Here is a 13,348-nt window from a genome sequence, read left to right on the forward strand (position 1 = left end):
AAATTTATATTATTTAATATTTGTTAATTGTTATAATAAATTAATAAATATTAAATAAGATAAGTTTTAGTTAATTTTGACTAATTTTTTTATTAAATATTTTTTATAATTTAATTAAGAAAATGTTAAACTAACAATTCTACTAAAAAATTTGGATTAAAATACCATAATCTTACCAACCGAATTAAGTGCACCACCTTATGAATTGCCCAAATTTCATTGGTACATAGAAATAGAAATCGTATATCGTATATTAAAATTAAAATTGAGTTATATTACATTTATATTAATTAATAAAATATTTCAGCCATTAACCTCTACTTTTTATTTACCAAAAATTAATGAGTCAAATATTAAGGATCATTTTGATACATGTATTTATTTTGTGGCTTTTATGTTTTCAATATTTTGTCAAAAAAAATGAATTAAAAAATAAAACCCAAACAAAGTTTTAAGAAAGAGCACGTGAGATTTGTTATTGGTGTTTGTGTGTTAGGGACTTTGATTTCATTTTGGACTGAGATTTCGAAGACATTGGCTTTGTTAATTTCAAACCAAACACAACATCACGCCTCAGCTACCAACCTCCCTAACACCAATTTGTTGTTCATTGACCATATTAACCTTCAAATAATACTTTTTTCTTTTATCAAAATAAAAATGCCTTCAAAACAAAAAAAATGTGAAAAATTATATAATGGAGTGATTTTTCTGAACTAAGAGAGAAAATAAATTGCAATTAATAATTTATAAGTATATTATTATTGTTAAGTATTTTTCGGATTTAAATCATTAATTTTACGAGAGAAGATAGAAATTAGTTACTATTAAGGATTAAGGATTTTTTAGAAAAAAAAACAAAAATATAATTTGTAAGTATAATCATATATAGTATATTTTAGGGGTATATGGGATCGGATATAGCCGAAAATTCGATTCGATCCGCACAATTTCTATCGGATCGGATCGGATATAATATCCGCACTTTTTAGTGCCGGATCCGATCCGATCCGCATATCAGATCGGATATCGGATATATCCGCATAATTAAATTTTCTCTTTTTAATCATATTTCAATGTAAAAAAATTCAATAAAAATATTTCTTTCATACTTTTAAACTTATTTATTCTTAAATTATTTTTAATTAAACTCTTTCTAAATAACAAAAAATAAAATAATACAATATATGAATAATAATTACTAACTAAAACATATAAACAAGTAAATATAATGCCAAACATATATATTTATTTTATAATTATTATTGTGTGGATCTGCGGATCCACGGATCGAATACGCAGATGTAGAGCAGATATCCGCGATCCGATCCGCAAAAGATGCGAATCGGATCGTATCCGCAATTTTCGGATCGGATGTGGATATTTACCGCGGATTTGCGGATATGATCCGATCCATAAACACCCCTAGTATATTTTATTTTAATTTGAGTTTTTTACTAGTGTATTCCTATGCTTAAAAGTCATGTAAACAAAAAAATAAAATATTAATTTAATTAATAAATATTACTTAATTATTATTATTTTTATTATTAAAAAAGGTATTATTCATTAGTTCCCTAAATTACTGTTTTTCTTTCCAAATTAAAAACCTATTAATTTTTCAACAATGCTAATTGTGTAGCTGCTCTTGTTTTCTCGTCTTTCCAGTGATTTGGTTTCACATTAAGCCCTTCAAGATCTCAGAGGTCAAAGGGCCATAACAATCGAAGCTCCTAAAAGAGACATTCTCAATTCTCATTTATATATAAACCCTGACACTCATAATAGGGTGTCTCCAATTCTTTTTTTGTTTCCTTCTTTTTTTTCCTTAAATTCTCAGCACCCCATTAAGATTCCCGTCAGAAAGTTTTGATTTTTAATCTTAATTTTTAATTAACGAGAATGATTTGCTCTTTGAGACAACCTAGTATAGGGATCACTGGTTCTGATGTTGTGTTGAGGCAAAAACACGCAACCCCATTTCAAGCATGTTCATTTTTACCTCCTTTGCCGTTGAAGAAAAAACCCCAGAAACATGTTGTTTCGGTGAACAAACCACTGCACGTTGCTTCTGTTAGTGTTGGGAATTTTGGGTCAGTGAAGGATTTTGAGGGTTTTGAAAAGAGAGAGAGTGATGATTTGGTGAAGTGTGGTGCATATGAGGCAGATAGATCAGAGATTGAAGCAGCAGGTCCATCAGAGGCTGCAAAGAAGGTGAAGATTGGGATATACTTTGCAACATGGTGGGCTTTGAATGTTGTGTTCAATATATATAACAAGAAGGTGTTGAATGCATACCCTTACCCTTGGCTCACATCAACACTTTCACTTGCTTGTGGCTCTCTCATGATGTTGATCTCTTGGGCCACAGGGATTGCTGAAGCCCCTAAGACTGATCTTGAGTTTTGGAAGACTTTGTTACCTGTAAGATGTTTTTGATTTCATTTTCTTTGTTTGTTTGTTTGTTTGTTTTGTTTGTTTAGAAAAATGAATTGATAGCTTTGTTTTTGTTTGCTCTATGTGCTTTTTGATTGATGTGAGGGAAAATAAGTAATAAAATAGAGGAAATTATGTTCATTCACAACATGCAGCTGAAATTAAGTTGAGTTTAATATGATAGCTTTGTTTTTGTTTGCTTTCATGTCCTTTTTTATTGATGTGAGGGAAAGTAGATAGTAAAGTAGAGAAAATTTATGTTCATTCACAACATGCAGCTGAATTAAGTTGAGTTTAATGTGATATTTTGGTTTATTGATTAGCAAATTTAAAAGGTCTTGGCTTTTGTCCTTTTTACATATTTTGTGTATCATTTTGAATGGATGGAAGTAGATGGTTAACTGATCTTTGATGGTTTTCGTTCAGGTTGCTGTTGCACACACAATAGGACATGTCGCGGCTACTGTTAGTATGTCGAAAGTTGCAGTGTCTTTTACACATATCATCAAGAGTGGTGAACCTGCTTTTAGTGTCTTGGTTTCCAGATTTCTCCTTGGTGAGACCTTTCCCGTGCCGGTCTATCTATCTTTGATTCCAATTATTGGTGGATGTGCACTTGCGGCTGTTACTGAGCTCAATTTCAATATGACTGGTAATGAGAGATTTTCTTTGGAACAACATTTTGCTAGCTACATTCTATTTCTTTGTCTAGTTGTTGAGAACAACAATAAGACTAATAAAGGACAAAGAAATGGACTTTAACTTCGAATTTGACCCGATAAGAAGCAAATGTATTTAACTAAATTTGGTTACGGTGATATTCACTTGTTTTCAGTTCTTGCTTTGGTTCATTATGCATTTAGAAGAGGTTGTTTGTGCAATACTCTGCTGACTTTGATTTTGCTGAATCTTTTCTTTCAGGTTTTATGGGGGCTATGATATCAAATTTGGCATTTGTGTTCCGTAATATCTTTTCCAAGAAGGGCATGAAAGGAAAGTCTGTCAGTGGAATGAATTACTACGCATGCTTATCTATTTTATCCCTTGCCCTTCTCACACCATTCGCAATAGCCGTTGAAGGGCCGCAGATGTGGGCAGCTGGATGGCAAATAGCACTCTCTCAAATTGGACCCCAATTCATATGGTAATTACAGGATTTTCCTTACTCTAGCTTAGTTTTCTTTAGATATATTAGTTTGCACAATAATGCATTTAGCTTATCTTTGATCTTGCGTATTATTTATAACTAAGACAAACGATAAATTTTTAATGCAAATAAGTATGATGGTAGTGTATCTCATTAATGCATGTAAGGTTTTCAAACTTCTAGTGATTTCTTGAGTATTCGTTTTTCATTGAGTTGTTTTCTATTCTAAAATCTTCTTCACTTCTCTTCTTGTGGCTAAAATGTGTGGCTGATAATTGTACACAATAGGTGGGTAGTAGCTCAAAGTGTGTTCTACCATCTGTACAACCAAGTGTCATACATGTCTTTGGATGAGATTTCGCCCTTGACATTTAGCATTGGAAACACCATGAAACGTATTTCAGTCATAGTTTCTTCCATCATTATCTTCCATACACCAGTTCAACCTGTCAATGCTCTTGGAGCTGCGATAGCTGTCCTCGGAACCTTCTTATATTCACAGGTATTTTTATCTGTTATTCTTTTGTTGTAAAATTATGGGTAATGCACCTTGAATTTCTTGCCTTGTACTATTTTTGAAGCTTTGTGATTGTTTTATTAGTAGTTGGACTTTGAATTTCTACCTAACTCCTATTTGTGTAACTTTCAGTCTTTCAATCCAACCTACTTTCATTTACATCAAGTCAATTTTAACCTAAATTAGTTTACCTTTAGAGCTTTTCCACCAAATATAAGAGAATATGCTTTCGCCTTTGGAGCATCTATGATATATTTAAAAGTAGTTGACATGTGGGGCCTTGGAAAATAATGAAAAAGAAAAAGAGAGAAAAAGAATGGTGGTGACCATAAATAAATAGAATATTGACTAAGATTACGTGTTTGGGTTAGATTATACGTAACATTCTTTTGGAAAATAATAATTTTGTTTGGTGGGTATTCTCATTCCTCTCATTCTATTTTTTTTCAGGCAAAACAATAGACTTTTGGGACAAAAAATTTCTGAGGATTTATTTGTTATTGTTGATCATGCTCAATTTCTCAGCTGGAGACAGAAGTTTGATTTCGGAATATGAATTTTTGCAAGACTAGGATGATCTAGTTGTGAGGCATCTTTGTAGATAATAAAAATAAGAATATTTGCTGAGGAAATACGGATGAGTAGTTCTTCTCTTTGTAATTTTTTGTTTCCTAATTCTAAAAGTGCCAAGGAGTGGAAGAAATAAAATGTTCATATTCTTGAGGATGGTTTCTCAAAACAATGTTTTATGAGAAGAAGCATCAATAATTATGATGAGTATGATCAATTTGATGGTGTTTTTTTATGATTTATGAGTTTTCATTAAAGTTAGGTTATGCTTAGAATTTAAAAATGTATTTTGAGTTTTTCATTTTGTATGTCTCATGACCTTTGCTTGTGACTTGAGCTTTCAGCTTTGTGCAGTGAGAAAGTGATTCTCTACCTTTCAAAGGTACATATCCACCTTATGTTAGTGTATACTAAAATTAATTACTAGTATAGAATGCAGGATGAAATATAAAATATACATTTAAATTGAGTTAAATAAGATATATATTTGTGTAATAGTGGATGATTTTAATGCACAAATAGTATTTTTGATTATTTTATTAGCAGATTATTAATTATAAAAAGTTGATCCCTTAACAAATTTGACTACACAAATAACAAAAACAAATTTGTGGCTTGATCAAAAGTTAAAAAAAAAAAAGTTTTCTTTAGGATTAGAAAGTGATATGAACATATAAATAAAGACAACTAATAAGTTATGTAAGAAGAAATATTATCAACATTTTTTTTTTCAGTTTTGAAAAAAAAATTGCTTGCTCAGTTTCGAATTGGATGATAGTTAGGTAAAATCTTCACAAGTATTGAATTCAAATAAATAAATACTTTTCCTTCATCATTAAAGAAAAGTTTATAATTCTTAAATCGACTATGTTACTTGTACACGAAAATCAATCATCAAAATCAGTCACCATTATAAAATATATATTGGAATATAAATACACATTAAAAATAAATTAAACCACATATGTATTTATACACAAATATATTGGTATCTGATTTTAGTGGCTGATTTTAGTGTACGACTAACATTTTTGTTCTTCAATATATTCAACCAACCATCTAAGCTACACCTAACAAAATAAAAATACGTTAGGCGGATTGGGATTTAAGCATCCATTATCACAACAAAATTGACCACTTTGCTTAACTAGAATGAAAGCATAAAATTGTGCACATACATATACTTTGATTAGAATTTTCCTCAAAAGAATAAGGAGAGAAAAAAACTTGTTCAAGAGTGTGAAAGGAGAGGGGTGAACCAGTTCAGCAGAGATTAAGATGTTGCATCCACAAAGGAATTTCCATGAGATTTTGTAGGCAGTTGGACAAACAGCAACAGATATGCATGGAGCTAGTAACCAAAACTTGAGTCAAATAGTCATCTATAAAACATGATTCTTTCATATTCATGAAAGAGTGATGCTATTTGAAAATCACAAACTTAGCATAAGGCCAATTTCTGTTTTCATTTTCTATTTTTATTTTTAGTATTCTGTGATGGAAAAATTGAAAATAGTGATTTTCAAAATAAGAGTTTCTTTTTGCAAAATCTTGGCTATTGGTTTTGTGAAAAGAAGTGGAGAAAATAAGAGAAGATGTAAGGGTATGTATATATGCATGGTTGCTCACTTCACATGAGCATGAAACATAGTTTTCACAAGCTATTCTTTTAAGAGATTGCAAACTGTTTTCCACAAAAACTCAACCGTGCCAAGCATGGATAGGAATGAATCATTTGTAAGAGGAAGTAGAAATGTGAGAACTCATTTCAGCTAAAATTATTGAGTGACTATGGTTTATATGGGAATTTATTGTGGATGATAATTTAGAGGTTGAGTTGAACCTGCCAAGGAAAATTTTTTGTTGTAGATAAGGTTTCAATCAGTACTAGCCAGAAAATAACATATTTATCTGCAAAAAAATTCCTAATTAATTTGGAACACATAAATTTTCTCAGTTCATGGAATGGTCCTGCAGTTTGGTGACTATTATTTTATTTTTTGGGGAATATATGGCCCTTGTTGAGAAAATTGGGAAAATAATTAGTATTAAGCATTTCTATCACATGGGGAAAAAGGGATATTTATAATTAATTTTGAAAATTAAAAAGATATAAAAACAAACCATTGTTTTTCTCACATTATGTTCAAGCATATCTCAATATAATTTCACCAAACATGTTAAAATGGGTTCACTGAGTTTGCACCCCATCAAACCTAACATAGACAAGGTTGTTTAACCCTTTAGCTCCCAAAAAATTGAGTTTAATTATGTGCTATGAAGATCTATTTTACACCATTTTCCAACCTTATATGCTGATATCAAATTCATCAAACGATTCAATGGTATAAGAACATTCAGAAGAGTCCATGACAGACTTTGATTGCCTCTAACATTGAAAGTAGTTCATTACACACATTATAGCCATAGTCCTCTGATGAAAATATATAGATATATATGAACGTTTTTAACTATAACTTGGATTTAACGAGAAAATTGAACCAATTCAATAACTATAAGTATGAAAAATGAAGCCCATTTCAGAAGCTAAACCATTGGTCTACAGAACATCGCGGCTTTCAAACCTTCAAGTACTTGATGGCGGTATGAACATCCTTGTCACCTCTGCCACTGAAGTTGACCACAACTTTGGCGCCATTAGGAAGAGTTGGACACACTTTCTCCAGATAGGCCAAAGCATGAGATGTCTCTAGAGCCGGAATTATGCCTTCGAGACGCGAAACTCTCTTGAAAGCTACAAACAAAAAGCATCCAAAGGTAAGATACTAAAACAAGATTTAACAACAATAACATCTAACCATACAATCATTTTTCTATGTTAGAAAGAATGAGAGAGAACTGGAGAGGGAGTAGAAATCAAGAATATTGTTTGTATAAGAAATCGAGGTTGTAAGATCACTATGAAGTCGTCAAGCTCGAGAATAATTTCAAGTAAATATAGATAAAAACAATAAGAATATAAACTATTTATCAAAATCATGTTGATATTGATATAAACTGCTTAGGACACATCATTATAGGCAAGTCAAGATTACTGAAATAATAATAATATATGTTCGGAACAAGTGACCAAAAAATGAATTAGCATTCTCATGAAATAATTTCAACTAATGAACTAACAATCATAGTGTAAGCCAAAGCAAACGGGGAAAGAGAGAAATAATTTTCATACATAGTTGTGTAACAATTTGTTAGGTGAAGCAAGAAGCTCATGCTATCATACCTTCTAGTGCTTCTTCATCAGTGATGCTATAATATTCAGCGCGCCCGATATCTTTCAAAAAGCTATGTTCCGGTCCTACACCAGGGTAGTCCAAGCTGCACAGAATATTTTCGAGACATGATTACACAAATCTGAGTCGACATAAGGAAACTTATAGCATGATATGGGTCAAATGAATTACCCTGCACTAATTGAGTGAGGCTCGATAATTTGTCCATCATCATCCTGCAGCAGATAACTCATAGCTCCATGCAGAACCCCAACTTCTCCCTTTGTTAATGTCGCAGCATGCTTGCCACTGTCCAAGCCAAATCCAGCAGCTTCCACACCAATTAGTCTAACGTCTTTGTCATCAACAAATTCATGGAAAAGTCCCATGGCATTTGAACCTCCTCCGACACATGCAATCAGAACATCCGGTTTCCCTCCCCATTTTTCCAACGCTTGTTTTCTGGTTTCCTTGCCAATCACGGCATGAAACTCTCTTACCATCATTGGATAAGGATGCGGCCCAGCAACCGAACCCAAAATATAATGAGTTGTCTCCACATTTGTCACCCAATCCCTTATAGCCTCTGATGTAGCATCCTTAAGTGTGGCAGTTCCAGAATGAACCGGTCTCACCTGTATTACATGATATACTATTAAAATAAAACCAACGAATCAATTGCGTTTTCGAATGTACATCGACCTTACATTCAATACATAGCAACAAAGTATGGACACATTATGCTCACATCACAACACCTTACCCAATGAAAACAGTGCAATGTATCAATCATAACTTTTTCTTTCTTCGTAAATGATTTGACCCAGCATCTAAATCTATTATCATTCAAATCTAGTTAATTATAATAATATGGGGTTGAAGCTTTTTCTTTGCTTACAGAATTCTCATTTCACTTTCTTGCCATGCCACATCATGCATCCATTAATGTCAATACAAAAAATCATCTCCAGAACATGGCATATATCAGGAGTAAAATTTTATCAAGAACAAAGTCATGCACATTGACAAGCTAGTTTAATTTTTGTTCAAATTCAGCAGCAACTTCAGCCAATTTGCAAAAAGTTCATCGGCACATTAGGAACAACTGTCTTTTCATGCATAAATAATTGTAAATGCTATATCAGAAAATCTTTACATCAAGTTCTAAAATTTGATATGCAAAAAAGATACCTGATTTTCACATGATAAAATTAGTTCAGCTTATGATTGCAATTATGTAGCTAAATAGAAGAGTATTTTATCCAGAGTCAAGTTCTTAAGATGAAAAAAGTCAACCCTGAAATGATATTATCACAAGAATCAAGATATATTTAAACAGATTGGAAGCCATTCATCAGAAATGCAAAAATACAAACCCAGAATTCATATATGATATAGGGAACAATGAACACAAGCACATTTTTGTCTTCAGCAGACAATCATTCTATCCATACAAAGTCATGGAGAACAATAAACTCAAGAACATCATACTCTAACAAGAAGAAATCTTTTTGTATCCTTTGCATTTTCATCAAACGAGGAAATCTCTAAGAACAGGGTATCTTTGCCAGAGAATAAAACATAGGATATATCGAATTGAATTAATGTAACAACAGTAATAACTAATATACCTCAGCACCGAGAAGACGCATTCTGAAGACATTCAGAGCCTGCCTTTCCATGTCCTGTGCCCCCATATAAACAATGCACTCCAAACCAAATCGAGCGCATACAGTAGCAGTTGCGACACCATGCTGGCCAGCTCCAGTTTCAGCAATAATTCGTTTTTTCCCCAAACACTTGGCAAGCAAAGCTTGAGCAACAGCATTATTGATCTTATGAGCACCAGTGTGATTAAGATCTTCCCTCTTTAGGTAAATCTGAGGCCCTTCACCATTCGCCCTCTTATAATGCTCTGTCAACCTTTCTGCAAAATAAAGAGGACTCTCTCGACCAACATAATCTCTAAGAATACCAGCCAGCTCTTTCTGCAATTTAAAATATCAACCTCATAAGATTTCCATTATATCTCTTATAGGAAATTAAACTGTCGTTGTTGAAGAGACAAAGAAAGATTTTTTTCTCTCTCTCTCTCAGTGGAGTTCCAAGTGCATAGTTCTATTTGGAACCGAAGAAACCAAAACCTAGATGTATTAAGGAATAATTGATATTCATACACTTTCAAATTGGCAGAAAAATAGTCAAATGCCAAAAATTTGAAGAAACATCAGAAAGGAAAAGGAAAAGAAACAATTAAGATAGCACTTTAAAACATTAAAACATAGCTCTACCATCAGTGCTACATTCCAACAAGCACCTTGTGTGCAAACTTTAAAAATAATAATAAAAAAGATAAAAACGCTATAACACTCCATCAGTTTCAAAATATCTGCCACTTTGGAATTTTGGTACATTCAAAACTCCATGTATCTTAACATAATTCATATCCAGAATTTCAGATACATTAAGTTATCAATGTACCAAAAACAAGTTATCAGCATAATCCCACCTTGAAAAATAAGAAGCATCTGTAACTAAATCCAATGAAACAACATCACAGCACATAAAAAATCAAACAAACCAATAAATGGTATTTCATATACAAACCAAATAACAAAAAAATCATCAACAGAAAAAACAACCTGAAAATCTTCATCAGCAGAAAGGGAATGAAATGCAGCCTCAAGCTCGGTGAGGGCATTGATTAGAGTCTCAGGGACATATTTCCCACCAAACTTTCCAAACCTCCCAAGGGAATCTGGTCTCTGAAAGAGAACTGACCCATTAGAGAGCTTTGACTGCTCCTCCAATGGCAGAACAGAAGGGTCCCTAGTGAGAGAGCAAGAGATATAAGAGGAGGTTTTGGAACCTGAAGCTGAAGAAGAAGAAGAAAAAGATGCAAACTTTGAAAAGTTTAAGGTGGAATGGGAAGTGGGTTGTGATTCTCTGGTAATGGGAAACAACCTTGAAGAAGAGCTTGTGATGGAGGAAGCCATGGTTTTGAAGGTTTTCTGAGAACTGAGAATGGTTTTTTGGGTATTTGGAATTTATATATGGTTTGTGTGAGATTTGATGATTTTGTATGTAATGGAGAGCCATGGTCGGAGGCATATATAATAACAAAATTAATTAACTTTCTAATTTCTACATCACAATTTATTTACCTTTTTTTTCTTGGATAGATCACAAAAATTATTTATAAACAAAAAAGTTGTTTATTATATTTAAATATTTTATTTATTTAACAAATTTACTTTAAAAATGAAGAGGATTTTTATTAGTCTAACATAATCTTTTGTATTCTTATTATTAGTATAAAAATTAGAGTAAATGACACAAGTAAATTAAATAGAATCAATATTATACAAATGTCTTAAAATAAAATGGTTTATATATATGTTCGATTTTACTTCTATAAAATCAGCTAAATTCGATTTATGTTTTTACTATATATATTATATCAATAATAAATCAAATCAATTAGATTCGATTTACTTCTGCAGTATATATATATATATATATATATATATATATATATATATATATATTAAATCAATAGTACTGAAATAAATTATTGATATATTATTTATTTATTTTATATTAACTTTAAAAATATAAATGTTTAATAAAAAATATCTTTTATTTGAATTTAAATAAAATATAAAAAAATAAAAACAAACAAGAATAAAAATTTAACTTTTGTATTTTAAATTTTTAGTTTAAATTTCAAAAAATTTATATTTTTATAAATTTATAAATGTAAAATGAAACATTAAATAATTTTTAAAAATTTATTAAAAGTTATTATTTGACTCTTTAGCATGTAAAAAATTATTACCAAAATTTTTTATGCTAAAAAAAATATAAATTATAACTCTCAAAATGGCATAAAAATTAAAATTTAAATATTTTTAAAAATAAAATAATTATATAATATATAATGACCAATTATATTTATATAATATATAATTTAAAAATAATTAAAATATTATATCAATTATATTATTGTCTAATTTATAAAATTAAATATAAAACTTATTATTTTGATGACGTTATTTTTAACTTAAACTTAAAATTTTTTAGAATATAAAATTATCAAAGCATAAAAAACTTAAACTCACCAATTAGATTCGATTTAATTGATATGACATATATAGTAAATCAAATCTAATTAATTTAATTTATATTAAAAAATAATTTATATAAATTTATTTTAGGACATACATGTAAATTAATTTATTTTAGTATATTAATGTAATTTTAATCTTCAAATAATTTGATAGTATGTATTATCCAAAAAAAATATTCTCAACCTTTTTTTCTTAAATAATTTTGATAATTAATTCATTTGTACATCTAAAAAAACTGTAATTATTTAAAAATTTAATTTTAATATATTGTTTATATAAAATAATTATTAATTATATATGTAAATTCAATTATATTTCGTTAGGTAAATAAAAATAATTATTTTTATATTAATTATATAAATAATATAAATAATTATTTAAAAAACAAAGATAATTCATCAGCGGTATAAATTCGTTTTACAATGTTCAATATATGAAAATTCAACGTTTTATTTAAACATTAATTTAAGTTCTATATATCTTTCAACACATATGGAAGTACAACTATATTAGGGTCAGCAGGGTCACAAATCACAACCAATGATTATTAAAATAAAAAAAAAACAAAAAAAAATAAAAAAAAAAACAAAAGAAGAAGAAGAAAAAATGGAAGAAAATAAAAACATTAAATATGATAAATTCTGCTGATCTGTTCGCTTTAATAATAAGCGTAAAAGGATTTTTTTATTTAAATACGTATAAAAAAATGATTTATTTTTTAAATGTGCATAGTTTAAAATTGTATTTAAAATATGCAGATCTATTTCATTTTGCCGACCACGAAATAGATTCTAACTCCATTTCACATGAAGTGTTTACAAAATGAGTTTGCTGTGTGTCAGAGAGCAACTTAAGCCGTCTACCACAAAATGAAGCATATCACAAGGGACATCTACAAAATGACCAAGCTGTCTCTGGCACCAATTAATTGGTGGACATCAGATGAGCCAGCAACGAAATGCTCTTATATACTATGGTTCTATAATAAGCGAATTTTTTTTTTGTGACTGAAATAAACTAAACAAAAAAAAACAAAGGAACTGCTTAAATAGAGGAACACTCTCGTTTAAGACTACTCTTAAACTCCTCCCAAGGTAAAGGAAGCTCCACATGAGAAAGTTATAACTTCATTGTCATCTTTACCATAATATCTGCCACCGTGTTTGCATATTTCATAATCAAACGAAAATCAACACGCTAATTTTAATGCATGATATCTCTTATTTTGAGTATCAATGGATCAATAAACCCAAAACCATCTTGAGTAACAAGATTAAATGCTTTCACACAATTTGTTTCACAAATAACATCTCGT

The 13,348-nt window shown here is 30.2% G+C and overlaps 2 protein-coding genes across 2 annotated transcripts; one reads left to right on the top strand and one right to left on the bottom strand.

Moving 5' to 3' along the window:
- The first annotated feature begins 1,642 nt into the window (after nt 1-1,642).
- Nucleotides 1,643-4,887, top strand: LOC130982681 (glucose-6-phosphate/phosphate translocator 1, chloroplastic-like). Its single transcript, XM_057906734.1, has 5 exons — nt 1,643-2,424; nt 2,863-3,088; nt 3,358-3,580; nt 3,872-4,085; nt 4,551-4,887. The coding sequence occupies exons 1-5, from the start codon at nt 1,903-1,905 to the stop codon at nt 4,560-4,562; spliced, it is 1,197 nt and encodes a 398-aa protein (XP_057762717.1). The 5' UTR covers nt 1,643-1,902; the 3' UTR covers nt 4,563-4,887.
- Nucleotides 4,888-7,026: 2,139 nt separating this feature from the next.
- LOC130944266 (tryptophan synthase beta chain 1-like) lies at nt 7,027-10,978 on the bottom strand. The gene is made up of 5 exons (XM_057872521.1): nt 10,546-10,978; nt 9,535-9,891; nt 8,096-8,538; nt 7,915-8,009; nt 7,027-7,425 (listed from the first exon to the last, which is right to left on the bottom strand). Exons 1-5 carry the CDS (start codon nt 10,897-10,899, stop codon nt 7,250-7,252), a joined length of 1,425 nt encoding a protein of 474 aa, XP_057728504.1. The 5' UTR covers nt 10,900-10,978; the 3' UTR covers nt 7,027-7,249.
- Between the last annotated feature and the right edge of the window lie 2,370 nt (nt 10,979-13,348).

The sequence above is a fragment of the Arachis stenosperma genome, chromosome 1 (assembly GCF_014773155.1).
Source record: "Arachis stenosperma cultivar V10309 chromosome 1, arast.V10309.gnm1.PFL2, whole genome shotgun sequence".
In the NCBI taxonomy this organism is placed as follows: Eukaryota; Viridiplantae; Streptophyta; class Magnoliopsida; order Fabales; family Fabaceae; genus Arachis; species Arachis stenosperma.

Coding starts and splice junctions, on each gene's coding strand:
- LOC130982681 (XM_057906734.1), top strand. CDS start 1,903: ATGATTTGCTCTTTGAGACAACCTAGTATAGGGATCACTGGTTCTGAT. Junction 3,089..3,357: donor GCTCAATTTCAATATGACTG/GTAATGAGAGAT, acceptor CTTTTCTTTCAG/GTTTTATGGGGGCTATGATA. Junction 3,581..3,871: donor ATTGGACCCCAATTCATATG/GTAATTACAGGA, acceptor TGTACACAATAG/GTGGGTAGTAGCTCAAAGTG.
- LOC130944266 (XM_057872521.1), bottom strand. CDS start 10,899: ATGGCTTCCTCCATCACAAGCTCTTCTTCAAGGTTGTTTCCCATTACC. Junction 9,892..10,545: donor CTGCTGATGAAGATTTTCAG/GTTGTTTTTTCT, acceptor TTTAAATTGCAG/AAAGAGCTGGCTGGTATTCT. Junction 7,426..7,914: donor TGATGAAGAAGCACTAGAAG/GTATGATAGCAT, acceptor TTTTGTTTGTAG/CTTTCAAGAGAGTTTCGCGT.